Here is a 21,687-nt window from a genome sequence, read left to right as displayed (position 1 = left end):
ACACTCAAATGCTGTTGTCGTTGCATCCGGCAAAACTTGACCAATGACATCCTAAAACGTAAAGAAGAGTTAGCTATATATCAAATGGGAAATGCCTGAGATGATTTAGAGTAAATCACCTTAATTGGTCCCCAGCTGCAGGTAGAAGACTTTAGGTCCTGCTACTCACCACTGCCCCAAAATCACAAACTTTTTGGCGCACAAGACAAATCAGGACAAATCATGGCGCTCTTCTCCTTCCTCTCCAAGTTACCTTGAGGAAAACTGTTTTCTTTTTAAATAACTCAATCATAATTGCAAACAAGTCAGTGGTGTCTGTTCTTGCAGTTTAAAGAATTGATTTTTTTTCTGGAGGTTATAAAAAAAAAATCACATCTAACTCATTAAGGTAAGTCATAAAAACAGAGGTTTATGAATGGCTTTTTACATTAAGAAAGCATATTTTCTCTCTCAGTCCTCCTGCTTACATCCCCCCCGATTCCTCCTCTCCACCTCAGAACAACTGCCCCGGTCCTCCCTCCCACCACAAGGTACCCTCATCACGCAGCTCCATCTCCTGCCCTGCCTGCAGCTCAGGAACAACAGGGTAACACACAGCTCCAGGTGGGTTTAGGGCGGCCATCGTGAATTAAAGCAATAGCTGTGAGACTGAACAAATTTTTGTTGCTTTCACTCCACAACTGCCCGGGAAAGTGGCAGGACCCAGCAGCTGCGCCAAGCTGCCTGCTGCTGCCTCGCAAAGCAGCGCTGCGTCTCAAGATGCTGTCCACGCCATGCAAGCCCCAAAGTTTGGAGGGCTCTTTGTCATTCTTAATTGGAATTTAAACTTCTTCAAAACTTGGCAGATGGATTCAAATACGTTGGCTGCCCTGGCGGAAATAAGGTTAAAATACCTGAAGAAGAGGAAGTACTAACCTGGAAGGCAACCTCCAGCCTCGCCATTATAACGATGCCATGCAATCCCTTTCTTAAGGGAGATGTGAGCACCACATACACAAGCTCATCAAAAAACACACTGAACATTTCCAAGTGTTGCACATCTCTGACCCAAACCAGCATTTTTTTTGCTAATACAAACCTTTCCTGTACAACTAAACAGAGAGTTTAATTCTTTAGTTTAGGGTTTTGGGGTTTTTTTAGCCTTTACATACAGCATTCACTCAAAATTCAGTGAAAAACATCTGCTCAGACTGAAGTCATCCTGGCCTCCCAGTGTATGTGCTGTTGTCAGCCTTTGCAAGGCTGCAATATGTCATGTCAGGGCACGACATAAATGCACAGCATGGTTTTTTTCCTTCCTGCTGCCTGATTTCTCATGTCAGACAATCTCTCCACTGACAGTGTCACAAAGTGATTAGAAATTAATGAACAACAATATTTATTGTAGCATGTACACTGTGAGCATCTCGGGTTGCTAAGCACCCCCCCCCCCCCGTATCAAAGCTTTAGTGATCACTGTCCTGTCACTTTTGTTTTCTCTATTTTTTCATTTAGTTTAAAACCAGGAAATTAAACATTCTGTGCAATGTTAAAGAGACAATTAATATAATGAGAAATCAGCAAAAGCAACCTAAAGATTTCCACAGAGCTAACTGAAGCAAATAATATTTCTAAAACTTTCTCATGTTGTCTTCTCATTTTAGATGCTAAAATAAAACAATAGTATGCGATTTAAACTATTAATTGCATACAAAAAGACAAAAGATGTGCAAGACACCTTACCTAATGATTCTAATGATACAGATTGTAAATTTGTGGAGTCAAAAAAAACCCAAGACATTGCCACGTTAACAAAAATTCTTCCATTTAAATACTTCTACAGGGTTTGACAGCTCTGTCTGTCCTCTGTCAAAAGCCAGCTGCGCTGCACCCTCTGTCCCTAACAAGAAATTGAAGTCTTGCCTAAACAGAAGACTGTGCTGTTAACTAATTATTTCTAAATCCATTTAGTTAAACATCGAAAATTCCTCAGCAAACACACTTTAATTGTGTTAGATTTAAGCCACTCATAAAATGTTCTTATGTGGCCACACAGCTGCTTCCATTAAGTGGATTTAAAAATTATTATCAGAAAAGGACCCCAATTCTGAGGTATTTACAAACTGTATTTAAGAGGTGTGTGAGCGTGGCACTGAGACAGAGATGGTTCTGTCTGCTAGGGAAGCTCCAAGACTCCCAAAGCTGCGATAGCACTCAAACAGTGATGGTAAATTCCCCCCCCCCCCCCCCCCCATTCAGAATAAGCTTTTCTATATATTGGGACTTCTTTAAAGATAACAACAACAACAACCAAGGACATTAATTTAATAACTATACACCATAACTCTGCCTTACACTAAATAAACAGTTAAAAAGAAAACCCTACTAACAAACACAAAAAACTTTGCTTTGGTCAACTTTCAGTATTTCTATTAAATCAATGCATCTGAGAAAAACTAGAGGAGGGAGGGAAATCGCACCATTACACTGTTGTTACCGTAGTATTTTCATCAGCTCCATAAGACTTCCACGCTCAAACATTCAGCAGACCTCTCAGTGACCCAAGCTTAAAGGATTACTCTAAATTTCAACAGATTATGCATCTTCTACTATCACAACAGAGAACACAAACAATAAAATACTACAACTTGCAGACACTGTTCAAGTGGGCTCACATACACGATAGCTTCTATTTTATCTTACAAAACTGGAAAGCCTCTAACAATGAAGAGAAAAATCAGGGAACAGCAGCTGAAACGAGAACTCCATCAAATCCGCTCTCTAGAAGAGCTGTGGAGCACTTATCTCAGACAAGAAAGCAGAAAGTGTGAAAGCACTGCTTTAACAACAGCGTAAATATTGAAACCATGGCCCTCACTCTCATTTCCGTCAAAACTTGTTTTATCTCAATATGACATCATGAAGTTATCCTGAATTCACACCAAGTGCTTAAATACTCCAGTGACAGCCAGGGCAAACGCATCTAGACAGCCTGATGAAAAAAATAAGCTCACTGTAATTCCTTTAGTGGTGCCTTTAAAATAAATCTGTTTACTGGTACCTTACAAGTCTGCAAAGCTGATATCCACAGGACATATTTAAAGTGACATAATGAAGAACACCTCTCAGCACCCAGTTTAGGAAAGTAATCAAGAAAATGCCTACCCTAAAGCACATGAGCAGTGCCACTTCCATGGGTCAAGCGCTGTCCTATGAGTCAAGGCCAACCACCAGCACCAACCTGCAGGTATCGGGTTAATACCTGCTACACAGTTTAGTACTGTGAAGGCTCCTCCAAGAGACAGAATTAGAGCAGTTGAAAATTAAGCAATGTGTCATTTAGTGTGCAAGGCATTGCACTGAGCATCAGACTCCTGACTCCAACAGGTTATTCCATGGCTACAGACAGGATATTTGGTGACTCTATACGGCAGCTTCTTCTCTGAAAAAGGAAGATGGAAATAATCTTGCATGCCAGCCTGAAACGCTGCAAGGCTACACTCATTTGCATTCACAAGGCTGTTTATACTTCTAGGATGCTAAATTAACAAAAATCATGTTTAAAAAAAACAAAAATCTTGCTGTTCTCAAGGATAATTTTATGGAGCTGTCTTAAGACAAAGCAGACCATGGGACCTACCTTAGAAGGAAGAGCAGCCTTACTATACAGCTAATTCAAGGCTCTCCCAAGCCCCCAGTTCCCACCAGTGCTAGAGATCTGGGGGTACGCACCTGGTTTTCGGAACTGGCTAGCAAAGGTGCTTCTGCAGCTCAAGGCAAGATGGTACTTCCCATCAAACCACTTGGCCTGCAGGTACCCGGAGCAGGCTTGAGCCTGCTGTGCTCTGGACAACACCACACAGAGAGCTAGATCAGCGCTGAAGAGGGCAAACTACGGGGATTATTCAGAGCTTGATTATGCCCCAAAGAGCAGGAACTGAGAAAAAAGGGGTACCTTGCATTCCTGCGTCTTCAATTTAGAGAGACGTGGATAATAAGGGAAACAGTGGGGTCTGACTGGATTATTACTATTCAGCAATTTACCTTCGTAGGGAATGTCTCAATTCTCCACACTATCTTTAATTGACACTCTAACACGTAAGCCCTCTGTAATTGCCTACCAGGTGAGTGGAAATTACAATGAAGGCAGAAGGACAACAGAAGATTGGGTTGGCCCACTCCTGCCCTCCCCACCACACTCGGGGCTCCCCCCCCCCAGCCACATGCAGTGCCAGATCTGCCACGCTTTAGCGTACGGAGCCTTACTTCATTTAATTTCTGTAGTTACCAGATAAATTAAGTGCATGTGCATACTGTGATGGCACCTCCTGAAACACAATCAGTTGGACAAATGAGAGCCTTGAGATAGTTCAGACCTTATTAAGCTTCCTCCTTCATCTCTTAAGATTTCACAGTCCACAAGAGAGGGTTTTTGACATGAAAACGACAATCGTGGAATGGTACTCCTGCACGGCTGCGCTCCCAGACGAACACTGGCATAACACCCGTCATCCCCACATCCGAGATTTCCACTGACGGCGATAAATGTGTCATCACCTACTGACTCACCATATGTAATCCAACACTTTGTGAGGACGGAGGTACTCCTGTCTCCGCTACCCTCAATGCAATAGCCTAGCAGCAGATAGCTCAAAATCATCACCACCAACACAGACGTGACCTGATGCACAAATCTATCCGCTTTCACTCAACAAAGAGCAGGGACTTTTCAACCCGGGAACCATTCATATTCTTCTATCAGTGGGTGGAAATAATTCCATGTGCAGATGGCTGGAGACAGACCCGCATCTGCAGAAGAGCTGGGTGAAGAGAACCACAGGCGATCTGCGGCAGCTGCATCTTCTCAGAATACCGTTAACACAGCGATCTCAACGTGCACCACGCAGAACAGCACGCGTGGCCACCCACCTGGTGCAGTTCTCCATAGCGCTCTGCTGTGCTAAATGAAACAACCGCGTAAGGGTACCGCTCCCCGCTTCACCAGCTGTGCCTGGCTGGGGCAGAAGTGCCTACAGCAGAGGCCATGGACATCACCAAATGTTTTGTGGCTGCCTCAATGCGCAGAGCTTCCTACACAAACATCACAGAAGTTTGGGAAGAACGTCGATGATCACTGAACGCGAGTATAATGACAGAAACTGGAATTTTGTAAGAAAACCAGCAATGTACACTCCTGTCATGTTCCACCATCATCTGCTGACTGGAGAAGGTACCACCTACTCCACGAAACAGGAAGCTCAACCTGCTCATAACTGGAAAAATACATTTTAAAGACTCCAGTAGATCTGCTAGATGGCCGTAAACAAACAACTAAGATGAGCATCAAAATCGTGCGCAGAAGGGGAAGAATCAAAAACCTCCTCCTTTCTCAGCGACTTCAATAGCGATGCAGAACAAGACGAGCGTTGCATCGGAGCTACTTCAACAGCTATACTATTGTACTTCTGCTTATTTGAGATCTGGCTCCAAAAGGCATGCTGTCTCTCAGTACCGTATCACAACTGGACACACAGGTTCATTTTAACTTCAGCTCAAAAAGTCATAGACTGGCCCCAGCTGCAACCTGATGGAGCAGCTACAGGAGCTACAACAGAGACTGCAGGTGCAGTCTCAGATGTAAGATATGGTCTGACCACTGAGTTACAGCCGTGCTGCCTGAAGCCCTCTCCAGCTTTAGGCACAGGTGCTCATACTTCACTGCTACCCCAAACCAAGCCTCCTGGAGCACCCGTCGGGCCAGCACCCCTGTAGGGCCACCAGCTCAGAGTAAACCACAGGCTCTGGTTCCCACTGCGTATGCAGCTTAAGCAGCTCTTTTTTTTTTTTTTTTTTTTTTTGACCTACTTGTTAAAGAAACTAGACAGGTCAAGTTTAAGGCCCAGGTACCCCCAGCTGCTTTTATGCTGAAGCAACAAGGATGAAAACTAAAAGGCAAAATGGTTTTGCAAAGCCATGCCCTCAACCCGACAACATTTCTCTAGTTACTTTTAAGTAATAAAACCTAACTTAATCTTCTAATAATTCTAACACACCAAAGGATAGTCCACGCATCAGCGATTATCTCATTTTATTTGGGAAAAACAGGAAAACGTGAAGAGGCACATGGAGTAAACCTGGCTCAGATTTGCACCGCTTGCCTTTGCAGGGTTGAGCAGGTTGTCCCAGGCTTGCTGTGTAACCACTGGAAACGCACAGCAATCTCCAAGGGGAAACTGCCTCTCCTAAAAATCTCACTCATCTGTCAAAAGTTCTGCTCCCTCTCCTCCATCTATAGAAAGTCTTGGATAATGCTAAATTTTAGGAAGAATGAAACCTGGAACATCTGCCATCCACTCCAGTTACCTCTGCAACCTTCTATAGGCCCAACATCGAACATTTTCCAGCAAATCAGCCCCTTAATCCTCACGTTCTCCTCAGTAAAATGCAACACGTTGAAAGAGATCTGCAGAATCTCCCTCCAATACTAATAACAACAGAACAAATTAAATATGCACTTGATCTGTGGCATGGGAAGATTTTTCTTCACAGAAATAGGGGCACACGGAGTCTCTAGCAGAGATGTGTTATGTAGGAAAGATGAGGGCATCCTGAAGAAAATAAGTATGACCTGCACACAAAGATTAGACTTTTCTTTGGGCTAAGGATGCAATTAAGAAGAAACAGTAAGCGAGATAAATATCGACTGCCATTTCTGAGTAGTCAGACGATCCTTGTGCACTTGATGTGCAGACGGGGAGAAAATAAGGCAGGCAGGGGTTGAGGGCAGTGCCGGGCAGAGGAGATGCAGCAAACCCATAGCACAGCAATGGGCAATACCGTCACAAGCGAGCACAGCTACAGCCCACGTACTAATTTCCAAACGACAACTTTCTGACTCGCCCTAAAGCGACGCCTCGCGAGGCTGCGTGCCCCCGGGAGGAACCAGCCCTTCAGACGGCCTGGGACCCCTGCTCTGCAGCTCGGGCCCTCCCGACCGCCTCACCCAGGAGAGCGGGACCACCCCGAACCGCTGCACTGGCACCACCTCCCCGGGAGCAGGGGGACGCGGAGGCTGACCCAGGCCCCTGGGTTTCGTCAGCCTCTACCAGAATCACTTTCCCATTAAAAGTTTCAGGCGCAGACCCGAGGCAGCAAAACCCTGAAAACGCCTTCCATGGGAGGGGGAGGGTGGTTTCTCACCACTTTCCCCACCCGACCTGGGTGACCGGAGGGCGCTCGGGCAGCCCGCAGACCCCCCGCCCCGGCCACCCCCTCTCCTCCCGGGCAGCGGGAGCCGGGCGCCCGGGGACCGCCGCCCCCGCCGGGACTCACCAGCACGTCCCTGAAGAGCAGCTGAGGCGCCGAATGGACGGTCCAGTCGACGGCCCCGCCGTCGGGGATCTTGATGCGGATCACCAGCGCCTGGCTCTCCATGGCGCGGGAGGGGCCGCAGAGCAGCCAGAGCATCCCCGCCCCGCCGGGCTCACATGCTGCGGCGGGCCCCGGCGGCTGCCGAGCAGGGCCGAGGCTGCGCCGCTCCGCCCCGCCGCAGGAAGGACTCGCTGCCCCGGAACTAAAACGGAGGGGCCGGGAGGCGGGAAAAGGGAGGAGGAGGAGGAGGAAGGGGAGGAGGGAGCGGAGGCGGCGCCATGTTGCGGGAGGAGGCGGCCCGCGGCGCTCTGACGGCCCGCCCGCCCGCCCGTCCTGCGGAACGGGCAGGGATTGCTCCGGAAAGCGCAGAGGCACCGATTTTAATTCCCCCCCCCCCCCGGTTATTCCTTCAGCTTTTAACAGGACACCCACTGTGGGGACAGCAGTCCATCAGTCAGGCTGGGACTCCCGCGTGAGGGACAAAGCGCGGGAAGTCCCCGGCGCTGCCCGTCTTCAGAGCGAGGAACGGCGGTCCCCTCCAGGGACAGCTTCTCCTTGCGAACTCGAGGGGCTTTTGCCTTCGGGTTATTCAAACTTAACACGTAAAAACGCAAACATCGGCCTGTGCCTGGCCAGCTCGGGCGGTCCGTGCATTGCCGCTCTGCCCCAGTGCGACCCAGTCCGACTGCAAGGCAAAGGAGTCGCCTGGGGCCCTGGGAACAGGGGTGCGCTCTGCTCATCGCTGTAGCACCCCAACACCTGTATTAACGTGCTGCAAGCAGTTTTGCCAACAGCTGTTGCGTACTTCGCTCTTTCGCCAAATTACGGAATACTCGGCTAAGTATCTCCTATCCTGACGTCTGGGCAAAGTTCTTCCATCAAAGAGTTCTCCCATCCCTGTTCAGTGGTGCAGCTGAAGAGCGCACCTCAAAACACGGTCCCTTTTAAAGCGTACCTCTGACGAAAGAAAATCCCCGTTAAAAGCTTATGTCCAGCTTCCTCAGCAGCAAAAAACAGTGATGCGTGTGAGCGTGGCGGCTGTGTCACCTCCCTGCCGCGGTCCCAAGCCGTGATACGCTATCTGCAGCTTTTTAAAAAAAGCTTTTTGCCTGACAGAAGTTGGAGGGGAGGCTGCCCGCTCCGCACAGCTCTGCAGCACAAAACTTTCCGGTTCTTTTTAGTGGGAGAAGAGCATTAATCTCAATTGTAGGCTATTGATCTATACATTTTATCACAATCTCTGACATTATCATAGATGACAAACTGGACTATTTGAGTTGTATTATCAATTTAGAGGGGGAAAAAATGGGAGGTATATTTGATTTAATTCCCGAAATATCTTCAAGCTTCCTCATATTAGAATTCTACTTTGTTTGAGCTTTAGAAAAAAAAGGATCTTTCAATGGCCATTAGCAGAGAGAAATTCTCTCTCTGTTCAATAACTTTATAATTTAGTTCCTACACTGGAAATTAATAGAGCCCCAACTCCGAAGTATCTAAGGGATTCGTGCTGCCCACACAGACGTCCTTCTGTTCAAAGGAACCTGTTACCTACGGTCCCTGTATACCTTTCAGTCAGGTTCATTTCAATCAGCTCCATTTTCTATTACATTTTAAAGAAAAGGATACAAAATCATAGAATTTCTATAGAACCGCGATTTTTCTAAAATGTCTTTTTCATTTACAAGACTATGGGGAAAACCAACTCAATTTGCCAAATTTGCATAAATATTATGTAGCTTTTCCAGGGCTAATCATAACTGTAATCCCCCATTCTGATTTGTGTTGATGCAGCTGTAATCAAACTTCAAGGTTTTTTATATCTTCAGAAGTACAGCACATCAAGCACACGTTTCTTGATACAGGTTTGGTTTTGCCACATATTTCTTTAAAACCTGTGTTTCGTAAGAAATTTTCATTCTAAATACACCGACATTTGAAACAAATAGTTAATATTTATTTTATCATCCTGCAGGGTTTCTGCTATGAGAACAGAACTTCACCACAATCTATTTTTATATTTTTCTTCAACGTTGGGGGGAAATTTGTGTAGCAAGAACACAGATTTTCTTAATATGTATCCTAAAATATTTGACTGCCCCGAGAATCTCCTCTTTAGAAGTTTCCAACACAGAAGGTCAAGAATTCCAGAAAGCCACAGAAAAAAAAAAATAATTAAGCAGTCTGATTTTCTCCACTAACTCCAGATGACATGCTGTCAGCAGGAACTATGCATGGATTCCCTATTTATCATTATGTATCCAAAGTTATTGTCTATCCACAATGAAATAACATCCAAAATGTGCAACAGAACAATATATCAGCTCTTTAATTACAGGAGGATCATGAAGCCCATGACTTCTATGAATTCTATTTTTATTTGTGTGGGGGAAATATCGTCCATCACTGCCACAGACTTCCAGGCTGGTTTTACGCTACAAGCGCAAGAACAACTGTCTCACTGCAGTCTGCTGCTGCTCTCTGCTGCTTTCCATTGCGGTTAGAGAGGACAGAGGAGATCTGGAGATGGCCACGGAAAGAAAATAAATGTTTGTTTTCAAGGAAAAGCAGAATGCTGACACAGAAGAATACTAAAATTATTAGATGGGCCATGCTGCGGAATCTCACAGGAGTATCGGTGAGTGGTGTGGAAAAAATGCCGTACCCCACTGATTGCCTGCAACATGGTTATCATGATAATTTGCAAGGCCCTCAAGAAGTAAGGAAATAAGTTATTGCTTGTTTCCCTCCCTAATTCCCACTGCAAAGGAAGTTATCTAACACAAGTCATTTCCTATCTTTTCACTACCACAGACATCATATAATGAAGTTTTGAGTCCCTCTACCAAAACTCCATAAAAAGAAGAGGGAGGAAAGAAAGAACTGACTCCCCTGGCCCTACTCTTGAATATTCCTGTTCCACGACCTGTATCTAGGAGGTTTTCCTTGCCATTGGTCGAGGGATGTGGCAGCTCCATTTCAGGAGTGAATCAGGCCAATGCAGGTGAAAAATGCAGTGCTTAGAACTTGCAAAGTCCTCTTTACACAGCATTTCTTGACATACATGCTATTTTTATAATAACCCTTACAATACGGCCGCTGTAGATATTCAGTGGGAACGAGAGCAGGTAAATTACACCAATTGCACTGGGCCATATCAAGAGCTGAAGTGCACTACAACCAGCATTAGAACCCAAAACTAATTTCCTCTAGTCCTGCGCTCAGCCGTTGGATAGAAGGAAAGCTGAGGATGGAGTCAGAAAGTCCTACCTTTTCATTACAGCTCCTACTGAGCACCTCTGGGAAACTTTAACCTCACTACTACTAGAATTTGCCCAGCTATGACATAGGAAGAGCGTGCATTTACCACATAACAGACTAAATAGTTAACATTTGTTAACTACGTGTGCTAAAAGTTATTCAACGTTTTAACTATTAAAAATATTTTGGAATACTGTATTACCAGTACTGCTCTATGTTACATGTAATTCAGATATAGTATAAAAAACAGACTCAGAGGAAGCAGAACCTAAATGCCAGTCCGTGGTTCACTAAATTCAATTTATCGTCTCTGCTTCCTCCCTGTACCAGTTTCTAGATAGGTATTACACATAACAAAGGATAAGCTCTTCATTTCCTAGAGAAAATGGCACCTGATCATTGCTTTAGTAGCATACACTTTCACGTCTTTTTTTTTTAAAGAGATTATTACATAACTTCCTGTGTTGATAAAATAACGCATCAGTGAAATTCACCTTTTTTTCCTTCCCACATCTTCAGATTGCCAGTGAGTGCAGCAAAGCGAATTCCCTTCGGCTTATGAAAAAAGTAGGTCAACAGTGTCCAGACTTTCTAAACATATTCTTCTCTAAAATGCATCTCCCAGGAAAGAATCACCCGAGTGTACCAGCTTGATCAATACACGTATAGATTAAGATCCCTTAAAACCTGCATTAAAACTTGCAGAAAACGAGCTGCCTGCCGTCCATGCCTTCCCACTGCCCCTGGCAGTCGCTTTGCATGGGCTTGAACAGGCAGAAACGCTTTGCACAGGCTCTCTGGAGTAAGAGGCAAAGGATTGTTCGTGAACCAAGTACGAGGAAATAAACTGGTCTTACTTTCAATTCAGTGGGAGCAGAAGCTGGCCTCAAATAGATCTTTAAAAACTCTTTCTCACAGTAAACTCATCTTGAACTGAAAAAAAAAACAAAACAATAAACTTGATTTAGGCTGAATTATTAAATGTTTAGCTCTTGCTTTAAATTACGAACGCATTTTGAAATGAAGCAGATTACAAGCATGTTTTATGTATGTTTTAAAGGCTAGATATGATACACCATTACTGAAAAATTACAACGTAAACCATACCAGTTGGATTGAGCAAAAATGGCTGTGTATCGTTAATGATGTTACCGTACCCCATCAGACCAGCTTCAGGGGCTGCGTAATTGTTTTTCTGTCAACCTATAAATTCTTGAGTAACAACAAAATTATTGTGATTTTTCTTACTAAATAATTCATGTATCACAAAGCACGTATATAACCAGGCCCATGAATCACTAAGCATGTAACAATCATATCTAATGGTATTTCTTCTTGTAAGAATAAAAATAGGTTTGACTTTGCATTATTTTATAATCTTGTTCAAAAATGTCAAGTGTTTTTTTGAAAGTGGTCTATTTTAAAATTTACATTTTAAACTTGAAAGTTTCCTTGATCAGACTTTTTGTCTGAAGGATTGCTTTTAATCATGTTTTACAGTTTTAATTCTATTAGGATTATTAATATCACTGAAAGTAATAAATCGGTTTTATAATGAACTAGAACAAGGCTCATAAACTGTGCTTAAAGTGATGCAATTGCTATTAAAATTGCTCTAAGCCATATGTATTCTACCTTACCAAGCAAACAGCAACCATAATGCATCCAAACTGGCTAAATTAAAACACAGAGTATTCCATCATTTCGAACCTTAGTGGCTTCCTCTGTATTTTTTAAATGCTGAGCAGATAGATATTTGAGTTTTCTATAAGACAACCTCGTCACTGAAAATGTTAATCACCTGGATCACTTATAACTTGAACTCAGACAAAATCATCATCTCCTGCAGTCTGCTGCGGAAAGCTCTCATGCTACACGGACATCATTGCTTGCTAAATACGTATCGGGGTGCCGTTACCAGAACATTGTGATGTATTAGCATAAATAATTAAGGTTAAACTCCACTCATCTATGAGTAATACATATTTGGTGATACATTAGCCCTCTTTATTTCAGCTGCATTTATTCACTTACTAATTCACAAAGGTCAGTAATTGACACCCAGCGTCCCAATCATTAATGCAAATTTTGATGTTCTACTGCACACGTGCTTTATTTAAAAGACTTAAATGCAAACACAGTAATAACATCTTATTCTTTTCTAGAAATCAAAATAACCTTTTAAATAAACTTGGAATATATTAGTGACAATTTTTATTCTACATTCCCCTTGCTGTAATGCTGAAGCTGCCACTTCTTCTTAGGTGTATTTAAACTGAACAATACAGCCCAAGAAAGCGTAACGTGACATCTACTCCCATAAATATGTATATTTGGGGATGAAATCAAGACAACTCTCAGAATTATTAACTTACTTTTCTGTAGTGGACATGATTAAGGAGTTACAGCAAAAGCCAGTTTAAATTAAATGGCCGAAGTAAATAATGTATGAAGCAAAATCTCCCTTGTTTCAGGCAAAGTTGGTCTAAACTAGAGGCCTAAGGGCATTCAACTATTAAGAAATACCTAAGTTTCATTCAATAATAACATGCATCAGGGAGATCTATAATTGTGGTCTGCAAAGAGATTTACACATGAAGAATCTTGTTACTGCTATTACATTCTCAAAGGGGACTACTTAGGCAACTCACACTTTTCTACTTCATTTTTCTTGCTTATAGAATGGTTCCAGTAAATTCCATTTCATCAGAAATTTTAAATCTGCCCATGACAAAATGCAGTAACACTTCTCTTTTGAGGGCTGGAAGAATGAACTCTGGATGCAATGTTCTCCTTTTCCAGAAAGCGTTAGTAACGGGAGGAGTATCAATAGGTTTGAAAATACTTAGAGCTGAAAAGCACCAGGCTGAGGCAAGCAACTTTATAAAATCTGACATTTTTTGCTCATTCTCAGTCCCATTCTAGACATCCTTCCTACCAAACCCATCCTTCTCCATCTGACCACCACCCCACCCCTTCTATTCCACCGAGGCTGTTTTTGCTCAAGTCTCTCATTTGCTCAGTACATTTGTCAGAGAATGAACATTTCCTCCACTCCTTTTTCCTGTAGGAGCTCCAGAAGTTCCACATCACCGTTCCCCTTCCCTTCGCCAACTTCTTTAATCTCAGCAGTTCAAAAAAAAAGAAAAAAAGAAAAAAAAAGGGAAAAGAAAGGAGAAAAAAAAAAAAGTAGCCTTTCCCTCTGTTGATGAGTAATTAACTTGCCTTCCTACTCCACCACTGCAGAGCTGGAACTGCTTTGAATAAGTAAATTAGCTGATACCAGTGTACTTTAAGAGCTCAGAAAGGACCGACAGTTTCTCTCCAATGTTTGACTCAAATTAAGGCAAAGGTTATCGACGTACTTATTGTTTTACAGATTTTCAGTATTCATACTGCTCATTGAGCACAAGTGAGCCTGGCACACCTAAGCAAGCACACCTGGGAGCTCAGACCTGCATACCAGCCCAGGTACGGCACTTCGTCAGATAGTTCTGTTGTTAAATTCGGGATACTGCTGCTCTGCTTCACACGAGTCTTGAGAAACTGAGATCTCTTCACAACTTTTGCATGCAGAGTAAGCACAAACACGCAAGAACAAAGATCAAAGAAAAACCCCAACGATTCTACCTAACGCTGCAATGCGCTCAGAATTACAGTAGGTCAACCCCACAAAGTAAGTTGAGGATGGATCTAACTTCTGCTTCAGTCAATGAAAGGTCAGTTGGCTCCAAGTTCCTCTGAAGACTGAAGAAAAGCACTGGATATCGCTCCAGGGAAAGAAAGGGGATCAAGAAGGGGACACAGCAACTTATTTTTACGAGACAATGTGAGAGTACTAACCATGAACAACTGGAAATATCCATCCTTACTAGTATCTAAATCTAGTATTAATTCACATTGGGAAAAAAGTTAAGAACGTCAAGATGAAACTGTGTCCACCTGAAGGTTAGCAAGTAGTACATCTTCGAGTGATAAAAGGAGTGCTATTCTATGTAAAAATTATATGCAAGTACAATGAGCTGTCTGGAACATGTTTGCATTACTAGTCACAAAACTTCATTAAAATAAACATAAAACCACCCATGTGTTATCATATTTTGGAGCAGACCATAACAGAAAACAGTATTTCTTGGGGTACTATCATTAGTGCTACACAGTCTCTAGTGAAACATTTGTCAAACATACAAAAAGGTATAAAAGTGAAATATAGTAATTAAGACCTGGGTTTTATCGATTGTGTGGCTTAAGTAATTTTTCACAACAAACATAAGATTTAATAAGTATAAGTAGTTAAAGATCCTGACTTGGCTGTAGTCATTAGCATGTAATTGAACTGGTAAAAAATATCAGTTAAACCTATGTTGATTACCACCTTATCTTTGAAAGGCAATTAAGGACCTCAATCATTGCAACAAGATTTGATTGTGCGGCCTTTATTGGACATTGATCTTTCAGCAAAGCGCAGTTACATTTTCCATTAATTTACAGTAACACAGTTTAACTCAGATACCTGAGACCATTGACCTAGGTAAGATGTAATGCTAAGCGCTCGTTTAGGTTAAGATGCCCCCAATAATCATTACTGTTTAAAAAGACTGCTCCAAGAAGTAGCTACCTGATCCTCTGGCCTTAGACTAAGGTTTCATTTATCTGAAGTAGTTGTTAAGTGAGGTGAAACAAAGCTCTCTGCCTTTTTATGTCACCTCTCACTCATTCAAACATCATTCTTGAATACAGCAAAGAGATAATTAAGCCAAGACTTACCAGATAAACTACACTTTATTTCAAATGGAAATGGTGCGGATCAAATCCGTACAAAGTTAGAAGGGTCATTTTGTAGTTCAATCATCTATAAAAAAATATGTATCAACACCAGTATATGTTGCATACACAACATACAAATAGCGTAATACATACAAAAAGGAACCTGATCATTAAAACAATTACAAATAAATTATTCTGGACCAGAGGAATTAACAAAGCCTGGTTCCCTACAAGTCTGTCTTTCGAAGCAACAGGGTTACAAGACAACCTGAAAGGACCGTACAGGCAAGAGACAGCCGTTAGGTGCTACACAGGCAAACAGCACATCTCTGAACAATTAAACTGCTAGAAGTTCAGCTTTGAAGCCCACTTCAGGGAGACTCTTTAGCTCAAGCGTTCGGACTGCTCCACAACAGAAGACCCTGCTCTCCTCATACTGGAGTGTCCCTTTAGGAGCTGCCAGCCACAAGGCAAGAGATGATGGGGATGGGGATTAGAAATGTAAAGCAGCAAAGGTTCGGCTGAGAACGACACGCTGCATGCTCATCCTTGCTTGCCGTTCCCATGTTCCCTCGAGCCTTACAGAAATTTTTGAGACAAGATGGTATGGATCTTCTTGGCCCTCAACACTTCCATCTTGCATTCAGGCCAAAACTTGAGGTAAGAGATAAAGAGAGATACTAAGTAGGTATTTATAGCAAAAAGAGAACGGAAGCCAGATGAAGTATTTTACCTTTGGCTGAAGACAAGCAAGTAGGTTTATATTCATACTTGAAAATTATTTTTGCCATGATTTAACAACTCAAGTGTTGTCCCTTATAAACAGCATATTTTCCCTCTTAAGCACTATAGCAGGTCACATACAAGCCTTAATGAAATGAATGAATGATACTATATTTGCACTCTGCCCTCAGACATCTTCTAGTTCATCCTTTAGCATGATCAACTTCGTAAGAGCAAGAGGTCTATTGATTTTCATGTAATACAAGAAAATATTACATTTGCTTAATTGTTACACAGTGAGATCATTGAACAAGAAATCAAGTCTCTATTTAATGCTGCAAGCAGCACAGAATTGCAGTAATCAATAGGGTAGTTTGTCAAAGATGTTCTCTAAGGAGACTTGCCCATCACTGTATGGGCAAGGAGTCATGTTGCCTGCATTTATTGAAAAACAGGTAAGCAAAGTCAGCAGTACACATTATCAGAAATCAAACAAGCTGCAGTGAGTGGAGGTGCAACTCCAATGAAGAGCTGTATTTATAGTCTGGTAATTAAAAACCATTTTATCAACCTCGCGTTGAGACTAAAGCTTTACAGCAAGGTATTGACAAGATCCGTGGCAATGAATGAGCAGTATTTGACTTTAAACTTATGAGCTGCAGTTATTTAACTTTATCCAATACAGTGAAAATCAGTTCTAGAAAAATGCCAACAGTCATTTTTATTATAGAGGCTTCTTGTAACATCGTCTCTTCATCTTTGAGACCCATTTCACTTGTGTCAAGAATATTCTCCAAAATTAAATAGAAGAGTGCAAGCGCTTCTCTGATTAAAGCGTTATTTAGCGTTGCTTTTAGAAAAACCACATGTATTGCTTCATTAAGTGGGAAACAGTTCTGTTATCTGGAATTAACTAAAAAAGTATTTAAATGAAATTATACTGTAGTCATACCTTGATAATCATTTATTTAGGCATAGCGATTACCCTCCAAAAATGGAACCTACCCATTTTACATTTATCTTCCTACTTATGAAAATTGGAATAATCAACATACATCACTAGACGTGGGATTTGGAATAGACAGCATTATTTGCTGGCACTAAAACTAAGCACCAATAATATATGCTGGACAGGTGTTTCTGTTGTTTGAACCTCCTATCCAATAATTCCATATTTCCACTATCCAAATAATTCCCTAAAAGCTTTTTCTTTGCCCAGGTTTCCAACTGAATTTAAGTCATTCCATCATTATATGTGCTGTTACAGCTGTGCGCAGTTACAGCTGGAGAAATCAGTTATTTTGCATTAAAAAAATGAGTGTAGTATTCTTCTCATTCTCCTGTAGTAATTAAAATATCAGCAATTTGTAAATTAGCGCAGGGGACTGAATCTTCTAGATCACTTAGGTTTTTTTCCTTACCGATAAAGCAACCAAAAGGAAAAAAAAAAAAAAGAAACAGATATCTAGATTCAAGCATTGCAAAAAATACAAGCATAAAACATATTTTAGATATTTTATTTAAATATAATTTGAAGAAATGTGATACAGCCATTTTTAACTTCTTGGGGTGGTATTTTTCCAAAGAGTCTCCCAGGCAATTGTGAATAATCAGTGCCATGGATTCATTCAAACATGCTTGCAACTATAACAATCAATGCATTATGAAACATCTGATCAGAGTCTAAACCTAAGCAGCTTAATCTTTTCAGAGACATTCTGAAAATGTCTAGCGTATTCACAGTTTCCTTGCCCGCATGCTACAATCTCTAAGTTGGTAGATATATCTCTTTAAATTATCACAAGTTTGTTCAGCAGCACTAGTCACTGACTTCCATAAATTCTAATGCCCTTCGAAATATTAATTCTTCTCCCAAGGCTTCTACTTTTTCAACTTTACTGACCTCTGCAAAAATAAATCTCTTATGACCAAAAAGTCCATGAAGCTTCCTGAAGACAGCATGTTAAGTAAAAGAATGCACTGTGAAAACAAAACAAAACAGTTGCCTTCAGTTCTTTTTAGTCAAAGGGAGTAGATATTTGTAGCAGCTGTAACACAGAAACCCACCAAATGACAGGTACTTGAGGGCATGATTTCAGTACATTGCGCCTTCATCTTCTTTATTTAGAAAATAAATAGTAACTGGGCCATGACTCGTATGAACAGTCTCTGTGACACTGACAAAGAACCAGGAGCCAATTCCATATAGTAAAGTTGGGATGCCTAAGAAAAGACAAAAACACGTTACATACAAAGACAGCAAGCCAGGAAAATTAAAACCACCTATTAATAGTAAAGAATAATGACTCCAAAATGAAATTAGAGGAAAAGCATTCCTGTAAAAGCTGCCTTATTAACATTTTGCCTTTACTGAAATGCTTACAAGCAGCTATCAGTACATAATCCCCTTCTTGTGTATCAAGCACTCAAGAATCGGAAAGCAGCTGAAGAAAAGCAGCAATATGCAGGAATTAAGAGAAAAAGAAAATGGGAGGATAGCAGTATGAAAGAAGTGAAACATGGTCATGTATACAGCCTGATTTCTACCGATTAAAAAAAAATAAAAATATATCCAAACACGGAAACACAAACTCCCTGGACATCTGCTTAGTTATCCGTTCAGAGTTTGTCGATGTATCAGAGTAGAGGTGGGAAGGAAAATAGGCAGTGACTTCATAGATCAACATGAAGCTGCTCTTGGGAAAATCAGATCAGTAGTCAAGACCGCCAACTCCAACAGAACTGGAATGAGTAGAACGGTGTATATACAAAAAATGCCATCATTTTTAGCACCGCCGAGTTACCCATCTAGTACAGACAACAATATTTTATGTAATGTAGGGGGAAAAAAAGGAGATGGATTCAGGCCCTGAATTCAGTAAGGTACAGAAACACTAAATTTAACGTGCTTAAAGTTACCCAAGTGCTTAAGATAGATTGTCAGAAGAGGGAGATGAGCTGACTTTTTAGTCCCACTTGCCAATCATTTAAATATGAAACATGCAGGGCAGCTACGAGAAAGATGGGGCAGAGAAAAGGTCTGACTGCATGGAGGGAAAAATAAAATCAGATTTAAAGTTAACGATTAAGAAATCAACCTTTGTGATTACATTTTCTCACTATGTCAGTTGGAAGGATCAAAAAAAGGCGACCAGCAGACATGTTTTGCAAAAAGCCACTGAAGGCTTGCAAAGCGAACAGGATTTTTTTTTTTTTAAATGAAATATGAAAACAAGAAACTGATGAAATTAGTTATGTGACTGTCAGCATTTAAATGCGTTGTATCCATATACTAAGTTTTGAATAATGTATTTCAAAACTTATCTATATCCCATTTTTATATTAATATTGTACTGATTGTTATTATTTATATTGCAGCATCACTTCAGGATCAAGCGTGGTCCGAGTCCTCCAGTACATTAGACACTGCCTGTACGTAAGATGCAAAAAACCTAGCGCTTTCTACGAAACAAACTGCTTCCCTTCCTCCAGCGCTCGTGTGTTTGCTTAGAGGACGGAATTTCACCCACGGTAACAGAACATAGGTTTTTAGGTGGAAAATGATCCATGCCAACTGGTGCTAGGAATTTAAATAACACGCGCTCGCGCGTTTGCTTGAAGGCGGTTTAATTTTTCTCTCTCACAAGCGGACAGAGACACACGAACCCGGTAAAACCCCGACGAGCATCGATTTACAGCTCTGCCTTCCCACAGCTGCCGAAAGGACGGCCGCGGCGTGATCCGTGTCGCCTTACGCCGCCTGCTCCCACCCGGCGGGGGCGGAGGACGAGGCACCGCAACCGGATTCACTCACCTCAGGGGGAGAGGAGCGGAGCGGAGCTGCCCGCAGCCAGAGGCGCCCGGCAGGTCGCCGGTCACAGCCCCCGTCCCGCTCCAGGGGGGAGACCGCCGCTTTTTGCCTCCCCTCGCCTTGCACCCCCCTTCCCGCTGCCGTCCCTCCTGCGAGGGGCGCAGCCCGCCCGCCTCCACCGCCTCACTCCGCCCGCCGGCTGCAGGACGGCGGGAGCCGAAGGGGAGCGCTTCTCCGCCCGCCTCACAGCCGGCGAGGTAAGCCGAGGGGAGGCCGCAGAGCCGCCCCGGGACACGACTCACCGGCGTTGAGGACCTTGAGGGCGGTGAAGGCGGCGTTCTGCAGCGCCAGGTCCTGCGGGGCGGCGCGGGAGCAGTGGTACTTGATGAAGGGGAAGCAGCCGGTGCGCAGGATGTGGTAGTTGGCGCCGTTCACCCGCCAGTTGAAGTGGGAGAGGCCGAACTGGTCGTTGCGCACGGCGCTGTACTTGACGCAGTACGAGGTCCAGTGGGGCAGGCCGCGCTGCCGCAGGTGCTGGCTCAGCACCTCCGAGGCGGCGGGACGGGACGCCGCCGCCGTTCCCCGCCACAGCAGCAGCCCCACGGCCGCCTCATGCAGCCGCCTCAGCGCCCGCATCCCGCGGGGCCGCTCCCCCCCCCCCCCCCGCACCTCCGGCTCCGGCCGCCGCGCCTGCGCCACCTCAGCGCCTGCGCCGGCGACGCGCAGCGGCCCGCCGGAGGGCGGGAAGGGGCGGTGGCGGCGGAGGGGTCACCCCGGCGGCGGCTGCCCTGGGCGGGGAACGGGGCCGTACCCGTGGAAGCGGCAGGGCTACCCCTTCTCTGTGGGTGCGAGGGAGAGCGGGGCAGTCCGGTGTGTGCGGCTGCCTGAGGTGAGGGGAGGGCCCGGGCAGGGGGAGAGGCGGGAAAGCCCGCGGCGGAGCTCTCCGCGCTGAGGTGCGGCGAGGCGGGCGCCGCCTGAGGGAGCGTGTCACCCGGCCCGGTCCTCCCTGCGGAGGGGCGCGGGTTAACGCTGCTTCCGACGAGTTGAGAATATCGCAAAGAATCGGGCAATTACATTTTTAGAAGTGGTTTTGTTTACAGCCTGCGTGCTGATAGGAGCACGCCGTGTGTTGCTGGCACATCTCACAGCTGCAGCGTCAACCAGGTTAACGTGTGGTCAGGAAAAATTGTATTAAATCGGTGAAATTTGACAGCAGTGTCTGGTTAAAAATAGCTCGTTGAAAGTGTTAGACCCCCTTTGAAGAGAAATTTTTTAAAATCATGACCAATATTCCACGATACAATTTTTCTAAATAAAAGCTAAGGTTTTGAACCATTAAACAGTCTATTTGTGAAAAAAAGGTTGTACAGAAGAGTAAACTGAGAAATGGGAACAGATTTTTCCTTCTAATAATTGCAAGCAATATCTCAAACTCAGCAATGTTAAACCATTGAGCTATGTAGTATGAATGTGCTAATTAATCAATTACTACCCAACAACGTACCCTGTTTATTTACTGTAATGCACTACATGTGTGTAGAACCAGTAATTATTAATCATCGTCAGTAACAAATGTGACTCAAGTTCACCTTCCTATAATTAATAGAGCATATAGTTAGCTTTAATATCTTTCTTTATTAGTGGCAACAATGGCTGAGAATAGAAAAGAAGTTGGAATCTCATACTGTAGCTTATAGTGGTGAAGGGCTGAACTAATGTCTTACACCTTAACGGTGATATTCTGCTCTTATATTTCATGGCCAAAAGTAAGTATA

The 21,687-nt window shown here is 43.3% G+C and overlaps 2 protein-coding genes across 15 annotated transcripts in view; both read right to left on the bottom strand.

Annotated features, from left to right (window-relative positions):
• The window catches only part of MAP2K5 (mitogen-activated protein kinase kinase 5), a 140,837-nt gene extending 133,300 nt beyond the window's left edge, over positions 1-7,537 (bottom strand). For all 7 annotated transcript variants that reach the window (XR_015701397.1, XM_087744317.1, XM_087744318.1 and 4 more), the window contains exons 1-2: positions 7,312-7,537; positions 3-51 (exon numbers count right to left, since the gene is read on the bottom strand). Coding sequence is in view for 6 of the 7 variants with exons in the window: in XM_087744317.1 (XP_087600443.1) it covers positions 3-51; positions 7,312-7,446 (184 nt within the window). In the remaining variant the exon portion in view is untranslated. The remainder of the gene's footprint in view (positions 1-2; positions 52-7,311) is intronic.
• Positions 7,538-9,653: 2,116 nt separating this feature from the next.
• CUNH15orf61 (chromosome unknown C15orf61 homolog) lies at positions 9,654-20,590 on the bottom strand. Of its 8 annotated transcripts, none has more exons than XR_015701695.1 (5): positions 20,215-20,590; positions 18,169-18,324; positions 18,005-18,081; positions 15,379-15,463; positions 9,654-11,544 (listed from the first exon to the last, which is right to left on the bottom strand). XR_015701695.1 is itself a non-coding variant. In XM_087745457.1 (3 exons), the coding sequence occupies exons 1-2, from the start codon at positions 20,546-20,548 to the stop codon at positions 18,197-18,199; spliced, it is 462 nt and encodes a 153-aa protein (XP_087601583.1). In that variant the 5' UTR covers positions 20,549-20,590; the 3' UTR covers positions 17,603-18,081; positions 18,169-18,196. The 8 variants fall into 8 exon arrangements, 2 of the variants coding, with proteins under 2 accessions (XP_087601583.1, XP_087601582.1); XR_015701693.1 differs by having other exon boundaries at positions 9,654-9,870; positions 11,469-11,544; positions 18,005-18,324; positions 20,215-20,589; XR_015701694.1 differs by lacking the exon at positions 15,379-15,463.
• Positions 20,591-21,687: the final 1,097 nt, after the last annotated feature.

Source organism: Nipponia nippon, unplaced genomic scaffold, assembly GCF_047370975.1.
Source record: "Nipponia nippon isolate SJK-2023a ecotype South Korea unplaced genomic scaffold, ASM4737097v1 scaffold_9, whole genome shotgun sequence".
In the NCBI taxonomy this organism is placed as follows: domain Eukaryota; kingdom Metazoa; phylum Chordata; class Aves; order Pelecaniformes; family Threskiornithidae; genus Nipponia; species Nipponia nippon.
This window is presented reverse-complemented; position numbering and strand designations above follow the sequence as displayed.

Coding starts and splice junctions, on each gene's coding strand:
- CUNH15orf61 (XM_087745457.1), bottom strand. CDS start 20,548: ATGCGGGCGCTGAGGCGGCTGCATGAGGCGGCCGTGGGGCTGCTGCTG. Junction 18,325..20,214: donor CCTCAAGGTCCTCAACGCCG/GTGAGTCGTGTC, acceptor GTCTTTTCTTAG/GCATCCCAACTTTACTATAT.